The 19345-nt window shown below is 33.1% G+C and overlaps 2 protein-coding genes and 1 long non-coding RNA gene across 4 annotated transcripts in view; 2 read left to right on the forward strand and 1 right to left on the reverse strand.

Moving 5' to 3' along the window:
• Window positions 1-19345, reverse strand: part of LOC127735830 (integrator complex subunit 14-like) — a 30017-nt gene that overhangs the window by 4630 nt on the left and 6042 nt on the right. For both annotated transcript variants that reach the window (XM_052246217.1, XM_052246218.1), the window contains 6 exons: window positions 18441-18611; window positions 14125-14510; window positions 13634-13782; window positions 3515-3659; window positions 2854-2933; window positions 1173-1345 (listed from right to left, as the gene is read on the reverse strand). In XM_052246217.1, the coding sequence (XP_052102177.1) occupies window positions 1173-1345; window positions 2854-2933; window positions 3515-3659; window positions 13634-13782; window positions 14125-14510; window positions 18441-18611 (1104 nt within the window). The remainder of the gene's footprint in view (window positions 1-1172; window positions 1346-2853; window positions 2934-3514; window positions 3660-13633; window positions 13783-14124; window positions 14511-18440; window positions 18612-19345) is intronic.
• LOC127735826 (uncharacterized) lies at window positions 4432-6411 on the forward strand. The gene has a single exon (XM_052246211.1). It carries the CDS (start codon window positions 4449-4451, stop codon window positions 6144-6146), a length of 1698 nt encoding a protein of 565 aa, XP_052102171.1. The 5' UTR covers window positions 4432-4448; the 3' UTR covers window positions 6147-6411.
• Window positions 7569-8853, forward strand: LOC127735852 (uncharacterized). Its single transcript, XR_007998606.1, has 2 exons — window positions 7569-8710; window positions 8767-8853. It is a non-coding gene; the product is annotated as an uncharacterized LOC127735852 (long non-coding RNA).

Here is a 19345-nt window from a genome sequence, read left to right on the forward strand (position 1 = left end):
GGTACCATAACCCCCAAAATCAATCCCAACCTTTCTTTTGTGGTATTGAACCTTATGGTAAAATTTCATAGAGATCCATTCACTTAAACTAAAGTTATTGTGCGAAAACCAATGTGTCTTCGGACGACGACGACGTCATACCAATATACGACCGCAAAAATTTTTTGCAGTCGTTTTTGCGGTTGTATAAAAACTAAGTTCAATTGGACTTGAATAAAGTATTTTTTCATTGATGTAATTCTATTAGATGTAACTGTTGTAAAATTCTAAATATGGGCAAACAGAAAATGGCTGCACGGCAGATTTTAAAATTGCTTAAATGCTACAACTTAACATCATCAAGCTGCAGACCAAATATGAAATTATTCCCTTCCATAGAAGCCAAGAAAACTTTGACTCAAATTTTCTACCCAAGGTCTTTCAGACAGACGGAATAACAGAATGACCAACAAAGTCGAGAGGTTACTGCTTTATACCACAAGAAAACACTTGTCATTTGAAACCCTGTCATTTTGGCAGAAAAGAAATACACATATCCATAAAATTAAACAGGTTCACTACGAACCCCTACTGGAGTAGTTGTTCAGCTTTTCTAATGTCTAGAGAATGTGTCACTTATGTTGTGGTTTCTTGTATGATTTTGACCAGCTGAAAAAATGACCTGGATAAAAAATTACAGCAACTGTGTAAAAACAAGAATGTGTCCATAGTACACGGATGCCGCACTTGCACTATCATTTTCTATGTTCAGTGGACCGTGAAACTGGGGTCAAAACTCTAATTTAGCATTAAAATAAGAAAGATCATATCATAGGGAACATGTGTACTAAGTTTCCAGTTGATTGGACTTCCAACTTCATCAAAAACTACCTTGACCAAAAACTTTAACCTGAAGCGGGACACCCCACTCACACTATCATTTTCTATGTTGAGTGGACCGTGAAATTGGGGTAAAAACTCTAATTTGGCATATAAATTAGAAAGATCATATCATAGGGAACATGTGTAATAAGTTTCAAGTCGATTGGACTTCAACTTCATCAAAAACTATCTTGACCAAAAACTTTAACCTGAAGCAGGACAGACGGACGAACAGACCGAAAAACATAATGCCCCTAGGTGGGGCATAAAAATTCCTGATAAATTATCCATACTGTTAAAATACACCTTACCTGTAATCCTGACTGTTTGATCCATACCACACAACTCTGAGCATAGCTTCTTTTGTCATTAGGTCGGACAGGAAAAGGAGTCTTGTTGTCATCTTCACCATAGGGTGGCTCTGTGAAAGCTGATATTGGTGCTAAGTTGTCTAAACTACCTATCCAATTAACAGGTTCATCACCTAATAAGATACAAATATTCTTCTATTTATATTTCCAAATAATAAAAGATCAGAAATTCTAACACTCCAATAAAAACAAGACCCTGACCAAGAAAATACTTTAATACTTCACCTTACATGTGAAAGCATCTAAAATTGATAGATTCAGTACAGACTAAAAATCTGTTACTCACAATTACATTGCCAAAAAAAGCTCTGATTCAAACAATCTGATAGTAAACTGAATATACTATGACTGGTCAGCTGAATGTGTCAGCAGTATATCAGTTTCATGTAATTTTTTGTGCCTTGTACCCACCTTTTGAGTTAAGCCAATTGCTACTGATTTTCACAGTTTGTTCTTATTTTGTGCAATAACATGGGGAGGGTTGAGCGCTCACAAACATGTTAAACCTTGCCACTTTATTATGTGCCTGTCCCAAGTCAGTGTCTGTTCATGTCTGTCATATTTGTATTTCTTAAATTGTTTTGTTATAAATTAGGCCATAGGTTTTCTTGTTTGAATGTTTCACATTTTTCATGTCAGGGTCTATTATAGCTGACTATACGGTATGGGTTTTTCCTCTTTATTGAAGGCCAGACAGTTGCCTATAACTAACTAACTAAATTATTTATTATAGTGACATGTGTTTTTGACAAATAGTGTATAATACAATGAATATACAAAAAAATTAATAGAACACCCGACCCTTTGGGTCTATAAGTCACTTTAAACATTGATGTCAATGGTACTACGAACAAAATAAATTAATTTCAAAAATTTTCATATAAAAAGATTTTTCTCTTACTGAAAGTTTTCAAAAGATATTTAGCAGTTTTTCTCTGATGTTGACATAGTAAATATTTAAACTGTTCCTCTTTTGATAGAATATATAAATTTTCAATTTGTGAGAAATGTTGCTCATAAATGGTGGAAAAATTACAGTTTATTAGGAAAAGGAATTTGTTTTCTATATTTGTTATCATCACACATTTTACACAATCGGTCATCTTCTGCTTACATCCACTTCATTTGAACTTTGGTGGATAGTTGTCTCATTGGCAATCATACCACATCTCCTTATTTTTATATTATTAGGGATTGAATTTTCAGTGAGTATAAAATTTTCAACTTGTTAAGCCAGACTTTTCTTCACCAGTCAAGAGTGACACAGAGGTTAGTCTTTAATCTTTTCAAGTTTGGATTTCAAGGACAATAGCAACTATTAGTTGAACAAATGACTTCTTTCCTTAAAAATGTTGTGCTCTCAAACTACATGACTACATGTTTTGAAATTGTAGGAGATTGATGACTGGGAGACCCACTACAAACGATCCTAATTTTACATTGTTGAGGCAGCAAACATGGTAGCATGTGTGGTACAATAGGTACTTCCCACTTCATTTGATTTTCATTGGATAAAAACATGACTTTCAGAGGCATCTTTGATTCTTTCTAGCCTATTCTTTTTTTTTAAACTACAACTGAGCATGAAGTAGACCTAAAGTTTAGACTTGAAAATAATTACCTGGGGTAAACAATGAAAGCATTAGGTTACTTTTCTTCTTGCTGTCAGCCCAGGAGTACAATATACCAAACCAGTTTTCCCTGTAATATGTTAAGATTGTACATGTGAAATATCCAGTTTATATACTTGTATAAAGAAAAACAGATCATTGATAACTATACATATGATATGTTCAAATGAACTCTACAATTGGGTTGTTTTTCTGCATTGGTCTCCTCTCTTTTCCTGCATTAAGACATTGACTTTCTGATTTCATTGGGTATTTCTAAGAAAGTTAACTGTCAAAGTGTTTTTTATTCTTGGATTCCCATTTTCTTGATTCAAGCATTTAACATAAGATAATATTATTTTCTGCCATTGCAAAAAAAAATAATTGAAATAAGAATAAAATCAGTTGTGGGCTACACATCAATCACACAGCACCCATGTCATTCATTGAGTAATAAATTTCTTTGTCTTATTGAATCTTGAAATCAAAGGATCCTTATTGAATTGTCTTTATATCTGCACCATGTTTTGATCATCACAATAAAAAGTTGTTTTCACTAAATGCAAATAAATACTCTTCTGTTAGGAATTCTGTTGGGCAACTTTCACAAATGTTTTTGATATTATCTGTAATCATACTAAAAGTAAATATATTGAGATTTTGGTTACCTACCCAACTTGTGTCAAGGCCACCATTCCTTCTACTTTCAGACTACCATGTAACAGAACAGTAAATGATGGAATTTTACCATCTTCAGTGGATGGCTCTTCCTCATTCTCATTCTCTTTTTTTACTTCTCCATTTTCTTGTTTTGATTCTTTAAGTTAAAAAGAAAAGGTGCACATATTATATATTTACTATTACACGTACAATTAAATTATTTAACATAATAATTTATGCCTTCATCATCTCTACTGTGGATTCATTTATTTTTGTGGGTTCCAAATTTTGTGGATTGAGGACAAATTGTCTTTTTGTGGATATTTGATTCCATGGTTGTACACAAGCCTGCATACAAGCCTATATAAACATTGCCTTTGTTCACATGTACCCAAGAAATCAACACAAATTGATAGATCATGACCTGATAAACAATTTTACCACATGTCAGATTTGCTCTAAATGCTTTGGTTTCAGAGATATAAGCCAAAATCTACATTTTACCCCTATGTTCTATTTTTTAGCCATGTCGGCCATCTTGGTTGGTTGGCTGGGTCACCGGACACATTTTTTAAACTAGATACCCCAATGATGATTGTGGCCAAGTTTGGTTAAATTTGGCCAAGTAGTTTCAGAGGAGAAGATTTTTGTAAAAGTTAACGGACGACTGACGACGACGGACGAGGGACGACGGACGCCAAGTGATGAGAAAAGCTCACTTGGCCCTTTGGGCCAGTTGAGCTAAAAACTATTAGGAAAGCATATGCACTTGATGAATAATCAATAAGTGCCTTCAAAGTAGTCAATGAAATATAAAGGTGTATTTAAACTTTAGTTATCTATCAAATATAAACATAATCAAAATTTGGTTTAACCTTTGATAAGGTTATTAAGGAGGTAACCTGATAACAAACAAGGAAGTAGAATACCTCTGTCGTACTTAAAAATGGCGTTTTCACAATCAGTCAGAAAAGGACAAATTCCTGTTAGCTGTGGATTATGTGAGACTGATAGACCCATTAAATGGAAGTGTTTAGACTGTGACCTTTTATTGTGTAATCATTGTAAGGAGAAAGTACATTTAAGAGTAAAAACTGCAAAGGATCACAGAATAATCGATATCAAAGAAATTGGACTATATAAAGAAGAACTAGATTTTTCAAACATTGCCTGTCAGGACCATGCTGGACAATATGTCTGTCTTTATTGTAAGACATGTGACACTCTTGTTTGTCCAACCTGTGTAGCAAAAGTTCACAAGAAACATGATCTAACAGAAATTCATGAAGGATATGATATGAAAATAGACAAGTTGAAAAAAGGACAAAGTAAAATTCAAAGGGATAGGAAAGAAATTGTTTCCAAAAAAGAACAGCTTAACCAAATTTTATCTTCAGAAAATTATAAATACAACCAGGTAAATCAAGCTATTCAAAAGCATGAACAATCTGTCAAAGTAGCAGCTGAAAGGTACTTTAAAAATATTCGAGATGAATTAGATCAGAATTTCGAAACTGTTTCTAACACAATTAAATCTGATTTAAATGCTGCCTCAATCTTACTTAAACAAGCTCAGGATAAAAACAATGAAGTTTTGGAATTTATATCATTAACCAATATTTCCAAGTTCTTTACAGATGTCAACAAACTTGAAAAATCTATTGACATCCAAATGCCAAATCTGAGGTCGAATCAAGTATCTCTACCAAACTTCGTTCCAGGGGATTTCAATCAGTCTAACATTGGGGTGTTTCAATTGGATAAAAATCCATCTCATAAACCACATATTAATCTGGAAATAAATAAACAATATCAAACTGAACTTGAGACTGTATCATATTTATGCTCATCTATTGATAAATCCTTCTGGATAAGTTCTGGAAATTTTGGTTTATTTCAAAAAATGAAACTTGATGGAACCAAATTGAAGATACTATCCAGTTATAATACCAATGTCTATGGTATGGCTAAAACTCAATCAAATAATCTAATATTGTGTCTTGAGGGATCAAGACTCCAAGAGGTTAGTAGTAATACAGGTAATATTACAGACTCGGTATATAATGTGTCACCATTAGTACCTTCAGCAGTCTATATCACCAGAGACAATAAAGTTCTAGTAGGAGGTATTAATAAAGACTACCCTAAACAAGGGAGAAGGGCTGTAATACTAATGAATCAGAATGGAGACCATGAGAGAGTGTATGAACATGATCAACATAAACAACCTATATTTATCAATCCCTTCAGAATAACCAGCACCAGTAATGGAAATATTCATGTGGTAGATGGTATAGTAAGTGCTGACAGACATAGAGTAGTTGTGTTAGAACAGGATGGGGATATAATCAATATCTATACAGGACATACAGAGATCAATAAGGACATACAATTCAAACCAACAGACCTAGTGACAACACCTAAAGACAAGGTTATTGTAGCTGATATGGATACTGATACACTTCACATCCTGAACCATGCTGGCCTATTGATGACATATTATAAAACAAGTGACATAAACATAATGGCACCATTGTCTCTTGCTTTCTCTCCATCAGGACAACTCTACATAGGAAGTGGAAGACCATTAGGCAGTACAAACAAGGAGGCCAAGATTTATGATGTGTCCATATCAGGATGTTAAAACATTTATACAACATTGATTCATATATCAAATAATGGAAAATTATATGTTTGCTGACAGTAACATGTCTGAAGTTTGATACAACTTTACTACAGATTATATGTTTGCTGACAGTTATAACATGTCTGAAGTTTGATACAACTTTACTACAGATTATATGTTTGCTGACAGTTATAACATGTCTGAAGTTTGATACAACTTTACTACAGATTATATGTTTGCTGACAGTTATAACATGTCTGAAGTTTGATACAACTTTACTACAGATTATGTATTTGCTGACAGTTATAACATGTCTGAAGTTTGATACAACTTTACTACAGATTATATGTTTGCTGACAGTTATAACATGTCTGAAGTTTGATACAACTTTACTACAGATTATGTATTTGCTGACAGTTATAACATGTCTGAAGTTTGATACAACTTTACTACAGATTATATGTTTGCTGACAGTTATAACATGTCTGAAGTTTGATACAACTTTACTACAGATTATGTATTTGCTGACAGTTATAACATGTCTGAAGTTTGATACAACTTTACTACAGATTATATGTTTGCTGACAGTTATAACATGTCTGAAGTTTGATACAACTTTACTACAGATTATGTATTTGCTGACAGTTATAACATGTCTGAAGTTTGATACAACTTTACTACAGATTATATATTTGTACTTTTTCAATCAAATAAAAATAACTTAACATAACTATTCTTTGTTTGGGCATTAGATTCAGGAATAGACCTCAAACTTAGATGGTCATACTCATTTTTCAAATGAAATTCACATGACAGTTAACTTCATTTTTATAGGAGGATATGATACAAGTACTACAAAGTATTCAATAGCTTAATTTGCTATTACTTTTCTTTTAAGATAAGAAACAATTAATATTTTTCATGTGAAATCTCTGTCATCAGACCAGTCTGGTGGTAAAAAGGTCAAAAACTTGTAAAGGAGCAACAAATGTGAAAATCTCTGTCATCAGACCAGTCTGGTGGTAAAAAGGTCAAAAACTTGTAAAGGAGCAACAAATGTGAAAATCTCTGTCATCAGACCAGTCTGGTGGTAAAAAGTCAAAAACTTGTAAAGGAGCAACAAATGTGAAAATCTCTGTCATCAGACCAGTCTGGTGGTAAAAAGGTCAAAAACTTGTAAAGGAGCAACAAATGTGAAAATCTCTGTCATCAGACCAGTCTGGTGGTAAAAAGGTCAAAAACTTGTAAAGGAGCAACAAATGTGAAAATCTCTGTCATCAGACCAGTCTGGTGGTAAAAAGTCAAAAACTTGTAAAGGAGCAACAAATGTGAAAATCTCTGTCATCAGACCAGTCTGGTGGTAAAAAGTCAAAAACTTGTAAAGGAGCAACAAATGTGAAAATCTCTGTCATCAGACCAGTCTGGTGGTAAAAAGTCAAAAACTTGTAAAGGAGCAACAAATGTGAAAATCTCTGTCATCCGACCAGTCTGGTGGTAAAAAGGTCAAAAACTTGTAAAGGAGCAACAAATGTGAAAATCTCTGTCATCAGACCAGTCTGGTGGTAAAAAGGTCAAAAACTTGTAAAGGAGCAACAAATGTGAAAATCTCTGTCATCCGACCAGTCTGGTGGTAAAAAGGTCAAAAACTTGTAAAGGAGCAACAAATGTGAAAATCTCTGTCATCCGACCAGTCTGGTGGTAAAAAGTCAAAAACTTGTAAAGGAGCAACAAATGAATATATGTACCAAGCTAAGATTAACTGATAGCTACAAATAAAACAAAATATTACAACATAGGTAAAATAGACAGGAACCTTACAGCAGAGTAAAACAAAGATATTATTACGCCATAGGTAAAGATGATAGAAACCAGAAAACACAATAAAACAAAGAAAATATAACAGCAAGTGCAAAGGTGACAGAAACCCAACAGAACAATAAAAACAGAATATATTACAGCAAATTGTAAATGTGACAGAAACTCAACAGAAAAATAAAACAAAACAAATATTCCAGCATATGTAAATGTGACAGAAACCCAACAACACAGCAAAGCTAGAAAATATTACAGCATAGGTAAATGTGACAGAAACACAACAACAGGGTAAAAAAAGGGAATATTACAGCAGAAGTAAATGAGACAGAACCCAACAACACAGTAAAACAAAGACAATATTACAGCATTGGTTAATGTGACAGAAACCTAACAACACAGTAAAAACAAAGAAAAATATTACAGCATAGGTAAATGTGACAGAAACCTAACAACACAGTAAACCAAAGAAAATATTACAGCATAGGTAAATGAGACAGAAACCCAACAACACAGTAAAACAAAGAAAATATTGCAGCATAGGTACAGGAGACAGAAACCCAACAACATAGTCATACAAAGAAAATATTACATCATAGGTAAATGAGACAGGAATCCAACAGCACAGTGAAACAAAAGAAATATTACAGCATAGGTAAAAACAGAGACAGGAACCCAACAACACAGTAAAACAAAGAAAAAATTACAGCATAGGTAAATGAGACAGTAATCCAACAACACAGTCAAACAAAGAAATTATTACAACATAGGTAAATGAGACAGGAACCCAACAACACAGTAAAACACAGAAAATATTACAGCAGAGGTAAATGAGACAGGAAACCAACAACACAGTAAAATAAAGACAATATTACACCATAGGCAAATGAGACAGAAATCAAACAACACAGTACTGATCATTGATTTTATGTTGATAGTCCTAAATATAAAGCTTTACTACAAGTATCACATAAACTAAACATGATCCAAGAAAATGAGGTCAAGGTCAGATAAACCCAACTGGAAATACATGTACACCTTACAGTCATTCCATACACCAAATATAGTTGACCTATTGCTTCTATTTTCTAAGAAACAAACTTAACCAGGAAAAACTTAACATTGACCAATGAACCATGAAAATGAGGTCAAGGTCAGATGAACCATGCCAGATAGACATGTACACCTTACAATCAATCTATGCATTAAATATAGTTGACCTATTGCTTACAGTGTTCCAGCTTGAATCTCAGGGCAGAAGGGTGCTAGTTGTCTGAAAGGGCACTTTAGCGTTATAACCCAGATTTTAAGGGCCTTATAGTATCTAAGAAACAAACTTAACCATGAAAATTTTTAACATTGACCAATGAACCATAAAAATAAGGTCAAGGTAAGATGATAACTGCCAGACAGACATTATATACACCTTACAATCATTCCATACACCAAATATAGTTGACCTATTGCTTATAGTTTAAGAAAAACAGACCAAAACAGAAAAACTTAACACTGAGCAATGAACTGTGAAAATGAGGTCAAGGTCAAATAAAACCTGCCAGACTGACATGTACATAGTAAAATATTTCCATATACCAAGTATAGTTGACCAATTGCCTATAGTATTAGAAAACAAAACCAAAACACAAAACTTAACTTTAATCACTGAACCATGAAAATGAGGTCAAGGTCAGATGACACCTGCCAGTTGGAAATGTACACCTTACAATCATTCCATACACCAAATATAGTAGACCTATTGCTTATAGTATCGGATATATGGACTTGACCACGACAACTTAACCTTGTTCACTGATCCATGAAATGAGGTCGAGGTCAGATGAAAACTGTCTGCCAGGCATGAGGACCTTGCAAGGTATGCACATACTAAATATAGTTATCCTATTACGAAATATTTCATGAAGATATTTCATTTTGAAACACAATAAAACGAAAAGCAGTTACTCCTCAATAGTATATCCTGTATGGTACCTCTTTTCAAACACGCTTATCTTTCTTTGTTTATGAAACACTTTAAAGGGTTCATTTCAGCACATGGTTATCACCATCGTCATTAAAAGAGACTTGAAATATTGGTAAGAAATATATAAACACAATCACTTCCTTTAATATTCCTTTAGGAGATTTTATTTAAAAACACATTAAAACAACAAACCATTACATATTTATTGTAAATACACAATTAATATCCTGTATGGTACCTCTTTCAAACACAGTTATCTTTCTTTGTTTATGTAATGAACACTCATGGTTATCAACTTCGTAAGCCAACAATGAAATAAAGAACAAATGATAAAGTATATATATTTTTATTCATAACAAAATATGCCACATGAACAATTTATCAAGTCACTGCAAGCACTTGACAATCTGAAGGTCTCCATAAAAAAAATACAGATATAATTTTTTTTTCACACTTGCCCTGAAACACAGAAAATATACGTACATAAAGCGCACCTGAGTATAACACGCAGGGACAATGACAGAGAAAAAAACCTGCGGCTTATTTAACGAATTTAACGGTACTCATAATAAGAGAGAAATTAACATTACAAAAAATCTTAACTTTTTTTTTCAAGTAGTCACTGAACCATGAAAATGGGGTCAAGGTCAATGGACATATGACAGACAGAAACTTCATAACATAAGGCATCTATATACAAAGTATGAAGCATCTAGGTCTTCCACCTTCTAAAATTTAAAGCTTTTAAGTAGTTAGTTAACACGGCCCCGTTGCCGCCGCCGGATCACTATCCCTATGTTGAGCTTTCGGCTCAACAAAAACCATTCCAGTTCATCTTGATGGCTTGGTGCGAAATTTATCTCAAAAACATTGAGTTATATAATGCATCTCGAGTGTGTCCCTTTTTCCAAGAAAGTCATTATTTTCCTTACTCTGAGCAAAAAAATTACTGACCATGCCAGGTCACCAATTATTGTTTGTGATTGTCAATGTCCAACTCAGAGAAAAAATTATACTTAGTACCATGTTTTTGTTATCTATGTAAGTCTGGTAACTTCAGAAGGATGTCAACTTGCTTCAGATTGTGATTGAAAGTATGGTTGGATTATGAAAAGTCCTATATTTAAGCATTAATAAAGTCATTTTGCTAAAAAAAAACATAAGACTGCCATTGTTTCGAACACTTTAAAATATACCGGTATTAGCCATAAAAGAACTGTCTATATTACATTGACCAATGTTATTTAATAACTAAAGCATTGGTCTTGGAACAATGGGTTATGTAAGAAGTACAAGCTAACTTGGCTGCCTTTAAAACACTTGACACTGTACCAAAGTAATCTAGATCCTTGTAACAGTTTGTGTAGTTGCTAATCTAAACACTGAGGAGGCTGTATATTTTGAGTCATTGTTGACCTGCTGTCAGTTCGGAACTTCTTGAGCATGTTGAAGGTGCTTCAAGGTCCGCATTGGAGTGTGAAACAATGAGCATTTCTTTGCTGAGTTGAAAGTTTATTAACTGTTTTTTTCGGCATCAAAACTTTGACAACATCAACAACATTCCACTTTTCAATCACTGCCGTTATTTACTTTAATCATCTTTGACTTGTGCCATTAACAGAAGCCATGTGGAGTAATTAATATTCGATCACCTGTTGAATGTTTAATCAAGCTATTATCACTTGTTAATTAGCGTTGGGCCACATCAACACAAGCTGCGTAATGTCAGTTAAACTTGATAAGTTCAGTACTCTCAGGTTTTTACATCTTCAAATTGTAAGAGGAAAAAACCCAAGTGTATCGAATTTTCTGTCTCACTAATTAGCGATAAGAAGCGTCAGGAAGGGTCAAGAAGCGACTATATTAAAAAAACACACTTTAATGCATGTTTCTATATTTATTTATTTGAAATAATTAATATCTTGATTTTTTTACACTAAATTTGTGTTCTTGTTGCTAAATTAGTCTTCTTGTCGCTTAATTATTCTGACACCCTTGAATTTTACACTGATTTCCAGATGTCAACTTTGGCACTGATCTTTTTGGATTTAAAAAAAAAAAAATTCATCAGACCTATCAGATTGAAATTGTTAACCTGACAAAGGGTCTGACTTGATAGCTATGTCAGACTGTCAGACGATTTTCAACAGCTCTGATTTTCAATAAATTCCAGATCGATATTGATAGTTTAGGCAGATTTCGGCAATATTCAACGTACCGAATGTTCTGATGAGAAAAATAAAAATAATAGGATTCCTGAGAAAACTGAGTTATTATTGACAGGTGGCGACTAAGCATAGATCAGTCGACTTTTCATTGTTATATCAACAACTGAAACGATCTTAAAAGCAACTAAAGATTAAAATACCACTCAAAATAAACCCAAACTCTTTCACACGGATTTTAAAGTAATATCAGTATGTCAATCGGTTGACTGCTCATAATGCAAAATGCAACTCTATCGTAAATTTTGAAAACTTACAAAAAACACCGTTCGATTCTTTACCTCACAATGTCAATGAATAACAATAAAAAATACAGAATATCACAAATAGAAGGAGAAAGAATTCCACTTTTTCGGGATTTCAATGGTGACACATTTACCCCCCACGTAGAAACAAAATGGCTATTGACTGATACCATTAAAGGCATTAAGGCAATGCCTTTAAAAATGAAAACATTACAGCTTAGGCAAAAGAGACAAGAACCAAACACCACAGTAAAACAAAAAAAATATTACACCATAGGTAAGATACAGGATCCATACAACATAATTAAGCAAAAGACATGTAGTTCAAAACTGATGTACAATTTACAAACTAGATCACAGATTCCTTACTATACGGGAATATTTATCAGTGAAGTCCAGCTCAAGTAAAAGCAGTGTCTGTGCATATATTCACCTGATGTCAGGTATTCAATTGTACAATAGAAAGCCTTTTAAATTGTCCCCAGTTACGGGTCAGGGGACATAGAAATACCAGGTGTCCCTCCATCCATCCATGTGTGCGTCTCTCTTCTCTGATAAGTGCTCTGTAGGGATATTGGAATAAACATGCAGTGAAAGGGTTAAATCCTTTATGAATTTTGTTGCAGTTTACTTACTTTTGATCAAATTACAGCCAAATTTAAGAACAAAAGTATTCTCCTCTGTTATCAGTCATTTTTTTTTAAGACAAAGACCAGATATTTGGATATATATCTTTGTACAATGAGATTTTACAAACTTCATGTTAATTTTTTTATTGACATAATTTTGTGTAATTATAGCCAGTTGATTCGTGATTTTATTTAGAAATTACTTTTCTGCTCACTTTGCTACCCCTCATGTTCAATACTATGCTATCACTATTAACAATTGCATATTAAACAAGTTTTGTTCCATTACAGGACTAAGGGTCCAGCATTTTTACATGTGATGTGGGTTATTCTTTTTAATAGGAGAAAAGGATCATAAAAATGCTTTTTAAGATTTCCGAAAGGGATTTTAAAAATGTTTTTAAAGATTTACCTCCCAAATTAATTTTTTTTAAACTTCAAAGGGATCTTCAAAAAAAAAATTTTATATATACGATTAAAATACATACAGTGAATAAAAAATTAATGTCCAAAGTTTGACTTGTAATTCTGATCCATAAAGAATCAAATTGGAGCCCTGTTTATAGCATTGAGACTTTGATATGGTAACTTAATTTTGCAATAATTCACATACCTTCCATCTTTTTGAGGTTCTTAGTGGACATAGGTAAAACAAGATGTCTGGACAACATAGGTGGACTGGCTACATCAGCAATATCTAGAAATCCTAAAATTTCTAATGTCTTTGATATATCTACAGAAACATGCTCAAATTCATCTGTTCTGAAAAATATAATTATATATTGTTTTATAATATATGGACCAAGTACATAGTAATCTAAACATTGTTGTTCTGGTATAAAAAAGACAATTATTTCATACTTGAGGCCATTTAAACAAAATGGCTGATAATGTGGTCTGGTAGTATTTTTTTACTCATAGTCCTGTGAAGTTGCTTATTTCTGTAACAGTCTGCTCAAATAGATCTGTTTTGAAAAAAAGATGTGACAATTTTTGTCCTTTGCTCTTTATGAATAGTTGTCTCATAATTATCAAGCATACTTGGCACATCTCCTTATCTTTATATTTATTAATTATCTATTCGATAATCAAACAAAAACTTACTTATCATATGGTTCTGGAGCAGGAAATAGCTGAATTGGACATTTGAAATTCCCACAATGCAAAGCACCATGATATGGAGAATAATATTTTTCTCCTAATTCTTCAAACATTGTCTGAATATTTTTAAGATTTAAAACATTATCTGGTGTAAATATTTCACCACCTTGTCCATTAATTTCTATCAATTTTTCAAAATATGGCATTGAATTTTTAATGTCAGCATCATTGGGATTTCCAACAATGGCAATGTGAAGTTTGCATGGAAACGGAAAAGGAAGTGGAAACTGGTCCTCTGGTACTTTTGGATCTCTCTGGTCCCAGTTTTGGAGGGAGTTTTTCAGTGATTTCTGTCCAATACCAATAGCACCATCAGTTACAAGGATTACCTACAATGACACAGCAAGTCTATTATTTACAACCTATTGTTCACAATGCACTTTGAAGGCCTTCAGCATGAAATGATAGGATGGCCAAATAATTAAATCAGATTTCTCTTATGGTTGTGGCCTGTTATCTATTTCTTGCATGAAGAGATATTTTTCATATCACACTACACGAAAAATACAATAATTTGATTGGCTTATCCATCATTAAGAAACAATATTGCGACATTTCCATTCTATTCGTTAGGTCATTGGGGATTTTCAATGGTCAAAACGTTGTACATTGCCTCTATAGTAACAGAGATATGTGATTTCTTCCATCATATATAAAACACTGACACTTTTCACCTGAAAATCTAAATTTTGTAAAATTTTATTACATTTTGAAGCATACACAAAGTTTTAAAAGGTCTGATGTTCAAGTTTGATGCTAGAACAGGACAAATAATGTCATACTGGTATGTGCAAAAGACTAGATCAGCGAGTCACAGACTTATCTATTTAAAAGAAGGAGAATGTTTACCAGAAAAGAAATAGGTTTAACAACTTGTGAGAATTTGATATTGCTTGATATTAACTCTTGTTATCTAATTTAAAAAGTAATAATAAACTCGCCACATGCTTGTTAATTATTATGTTGAAATTAAATAATTATAGTTGATATCAAGCGATATCAAGTTATCACTCGTTATGAAACCTATCATTATCATCTAAATTCAAATCTTCAGTGATACTTTATTTACTGCATGGGTTCATAAAACTGGAAGAAGTGTAAAGCTAACTATTTCTGTACTCATTTTCATGCAGTATGTTTTTTCACACAATTAATTTGACAAATAAGGACAAATGAATACACACATCTGAAAAAAATAACAACAAAAACAGTAGACAATTTGATATATATGGGGTAAATAGGGTATTATAATCTTCATTGCATGAAACAGAAGACAGACAATTTAAATCATGGCATAAAACTTATAAGGATTAAAAGATAAAAAAGTCTCCATTCTTAATTTTACAAAACCAAAGACTGAGCAAAATTAACCCCACCAAAAGCAGTGGATGATCTTAGGTGCTCTGAAAGGGTAAGCAATTCCTGCTCTACATTTGGCACCTGTTATGTTGAATAAGGTTAGTGCAAATTTGAATAAAAGTCTCAGACAATGGTTGCACTCAAGGAAAAGAGGACAGGATTGTGGATACAAAACTCTACGACACAGCTATTCCATAATGGTCAATCAAATCATGAAGGTGACCACAAAACTATACGACACAGATATTCCATAATGGTCAATCAAATCATGAAGGTGACCACAAAACTCTACAAAACAGATATTCCATAATGGTCAATCAAATCATGAAGGTGACCACAAAACTCTACGACACAGATATTCCATAATGGTCAATCAAATCATGAAGGTGACCACAAAACTCTATGACACAGATATTCAATAATGGTCAATCAAATCATGAAGGTGACCACAAAACTCTACGACACAGATGTTCCATAATGGTCAATCAAATCATGAAGGTGACCACAAAACTCTATGACACAGATATTCCATAATGGTCAATCAAATCATGAAGGTGACCACAAAACTTTACGACACAGATATTCCATAATGGTCAATCAAATCATGAAGGTGACCACAAAACTTTATGACACAGATATTCCATAATGGTCAATCAAATCATGAAGTTAAGGTGACCACAAAAGTCTCAAAGGGATGTCTTCAACTTTACCACTAGGAACCATTGGTTCTATTGCCCTTTGTAAGCAGCAACCTTCTATAAAGGAAATCGTGATAGGAAACACAAGTTCTTTTTTATATTGTATCAAATGGGAGATATTTACTCTATATGCAAGTGCAGCTTGATACAAACTCAGAGGGCCAAACCCTGAACAGTTCTGGCAAGTATGGACACAACATTCAAGCTTGATACAGCTCTGAATTTGGATTGTGATTATATATTTGACACAGCATAGGTTTCTGACACAGAATGAATGAACTTAAAAATTGGAAATTGGACATTTACTTATAATGTTCCAATATCCAAAATCTACATGGTAAGATTCAGCAAACCAAGCATACCAAAGAACCCTAAGAATTCAATTTTTGATGTAATCAAACAAGGTTTAATTTTGGACCCTTTGGATTTCAATGTGGACCAATTTGATAACTGGGCCCAAAATCAGAAATCTAATTAGGTACACATTTAGATTCAGCATAACAAAGAATCCCAAGAATTCAATTTTTGTTAAAATCAAATTAAGTTTAATTTTGGACCCTTTAGACCTCAATGTGGACCAATCTAAAACCAGGGCCCAAAATCCAAAATATAAATTCACAGTTAGATTCAGCATATCAAAGAACCCTGAGAATTCAACTTTTGCTGAAATCAAACTAAGTTTAATGTTGGACCCCTAGGACTTCAATGTGGACCAATCTAAAAACAGGGCCCAAAATTAAAATTCTAAATACATGGTAAGATTCAGCATTTTAAAGAACCCCAAGAATTCAAGACTTTAAATCTAAACCCCATTGAAATTGGTCAAGATATAAGTAATTTATACAAAATATTAGAAAAGTATTGTTTTTTGCCCCTTTTTCTTAAAAGGTTAGGACCAAAACCCCCAAAATCAATCCCTACCATCCTTTTTTGGTATGGAACCTTGTGGTACAATTTCATCGAGATCCATAGACTTATAGTCAAGTTTTTGTCTGAAAACCAGAAAACCCTTTTTTTCGCCCCTTTTTGGCCCCTAATTCCTAAACAGTTTGGGCCATAACCACCAAAATCAATCCCAACCTTCCTTTTGAGGTATGGAACCTTGTGTTACAATTTCATAGAGATCCATATATACTTAAACACAAGTTATTGTCCTAAACAAGAAAAATGCTTGTTTCTGGTCCCTTTTGGCCCCTAATTCCTAAACAGTTTGGGCCCTAACCTCCAAAATCAATCTCAACCTTTCTTTTGTAATATGGAACCTTGTGGTACAACTTCAAAGAGATCCATACACTTATACTTATACAAAGTTATTATCTGAAAACCCAACGTCTTAGGACGCCAACGAATAAGACAATGTCATACCATTATACGGCCGCAAAAATTTTGCAGTCTAATAAAAATTAATCAAAAATCATCATTAAAAGGACAACAACTCCCATAAGGAGTCAATTGATAATTTTGCTGAAAATAGGAAGTTGGTATATATGTTGTCATTCTAAGCATTTTTCCATCCATTAGATTTTCTCTATTATGATTTTCAAAATATAAGACAATAAATGCATGTTTACCCTTATGTTCTATTTTTAGCCATGACAGCGTCATGTATTGATAGACAGGAGTAATAAAAATTTTAAACTAAATACCCTAACGGATCATTGAGCCAAAATTTGGATGAAATTGGTCTGGTAAAGTTAAGGATGACAATGATGAGGGACGGCAAGTGATGAAAATAGCTCACATATGCCATATGTGAGCTATTTAACAACTAGGAAACTTTCACATGTAGAACATTGTATCACTAGATTTTTAATAGTTCAACAAATTTCACTGTAATGTGGCATTGCTTTTAGCTTTGTTTCAATAATCACATATATTTGGTTTTATTTTAAAATAAACATATAATTGTGATAACACCATTACTCAAAAAAAATTTGTACCTTTGAATGCAGAGTTTCATAAAAATTTCCAGCTACATGTTAAGTTGAATCAACAGTATATATACAAGTCAGTGCAATAATTTTTCATATCAAGAGGAAGGTAATGTATAAAATAAACATAAGGGGTCCTAATATGGAGCATTTGTAAGGAACAAGAAATTAATAAATTTAAAAAAATTCAGAATAAACATTTCCAATTTGTACTCGTTGAGTTCTTTTATTCAAATAGTATTGTACGGTTATAACTCTCTGAATTATTTACCTGACTAGCAGTACTTGCATTCCATTCATCATATAATAATGATCGTATACCAGTTATAGCACCCTCTATACATGTAGTGTTGTAGGTCTCTGATTTACTTAAAGCTGTCTTTATAGATTCAAAGTCTCTTGTAAAAGGTACCAGCTGTTCCCACAGATATGAAAATACAACCTGCATGAACAAAAACAGCTTATTCTATGTTGTGATGTTATACTATTGTTTCAGAAAAGGGAGAAGTTTGGTACCATGAAAACGTTTAATCCCGCTGCAAATGTTTGCACCTGTCCTAAGTCAGGAATCTGATGTACAGTAGTTGTCGTCTGTTTATGTAGTTCATACGTGTTTCTCGTTTCTCATTTTTATATAGATTAGACCGTTGGTTTTCCCGTTTGAATGGTTTTACACTAGTAATTTTTTGGGGCCCTTTATAGCTTGCTGTTCGGTGTGAGCCAATGCTCCGTGTTGAAGGCCGTACCGTGACCTATAATGGTTTTTATGACGTCATTTTCCAGATAGATGGGATCGCCTGTATCCCTGCACTATTAAAGTTCATCAAGCGTCTTCGTGATCGTCATTATGCAGGATGAACTAGAAATAATCTTTGTTCAAAAGGTACTTAATCACAATTCCCTAATGACAGCAGTGCTGATTATCAATTATAAGAATTTAATTTGCGTGATAATTTGTGCAATACAGTATTACATTTTTTCAACCACTCGCTCAACATGCAAAGGAAGTGATGATGCCACAAATGCAATACTATCATGACTATATAGAATTTAATTCAGTACAAACATTTTGTACAAATATAAAAAAAAAATCACATGTCATTTATCTTGTTAGTATAGAGATTTAAATTGTAAAGAAATCATCAAATATTTAAAAAAGAACATTATTAATACGGA

This window comes from Mytilus californianus, unplaced genomic scaffold, assembly GCF_021869535.1.
Source record: "Mytilus californianus isolate M0D057914Y unplaced genomic scaffold, xbMytCali1.0.p SCAF_3, whole genome shotgun sequence".
Lineage (NCBI taxonomy): Eukaryota > Metazoa > Mollusca > Bivalvia > Mytilida > Mytilidae > Mytilus > Mytilus californianus.

Excerpts from the sequence above, each read along its gene's own strand:
- LOC127735826 (XM_052246211.1), top strand. The coding sequence starts at position 4,449 with ATGGCGTTTTCACAATCAGTCAGAAAAGGACAAATTCCTGTTAGCTGT.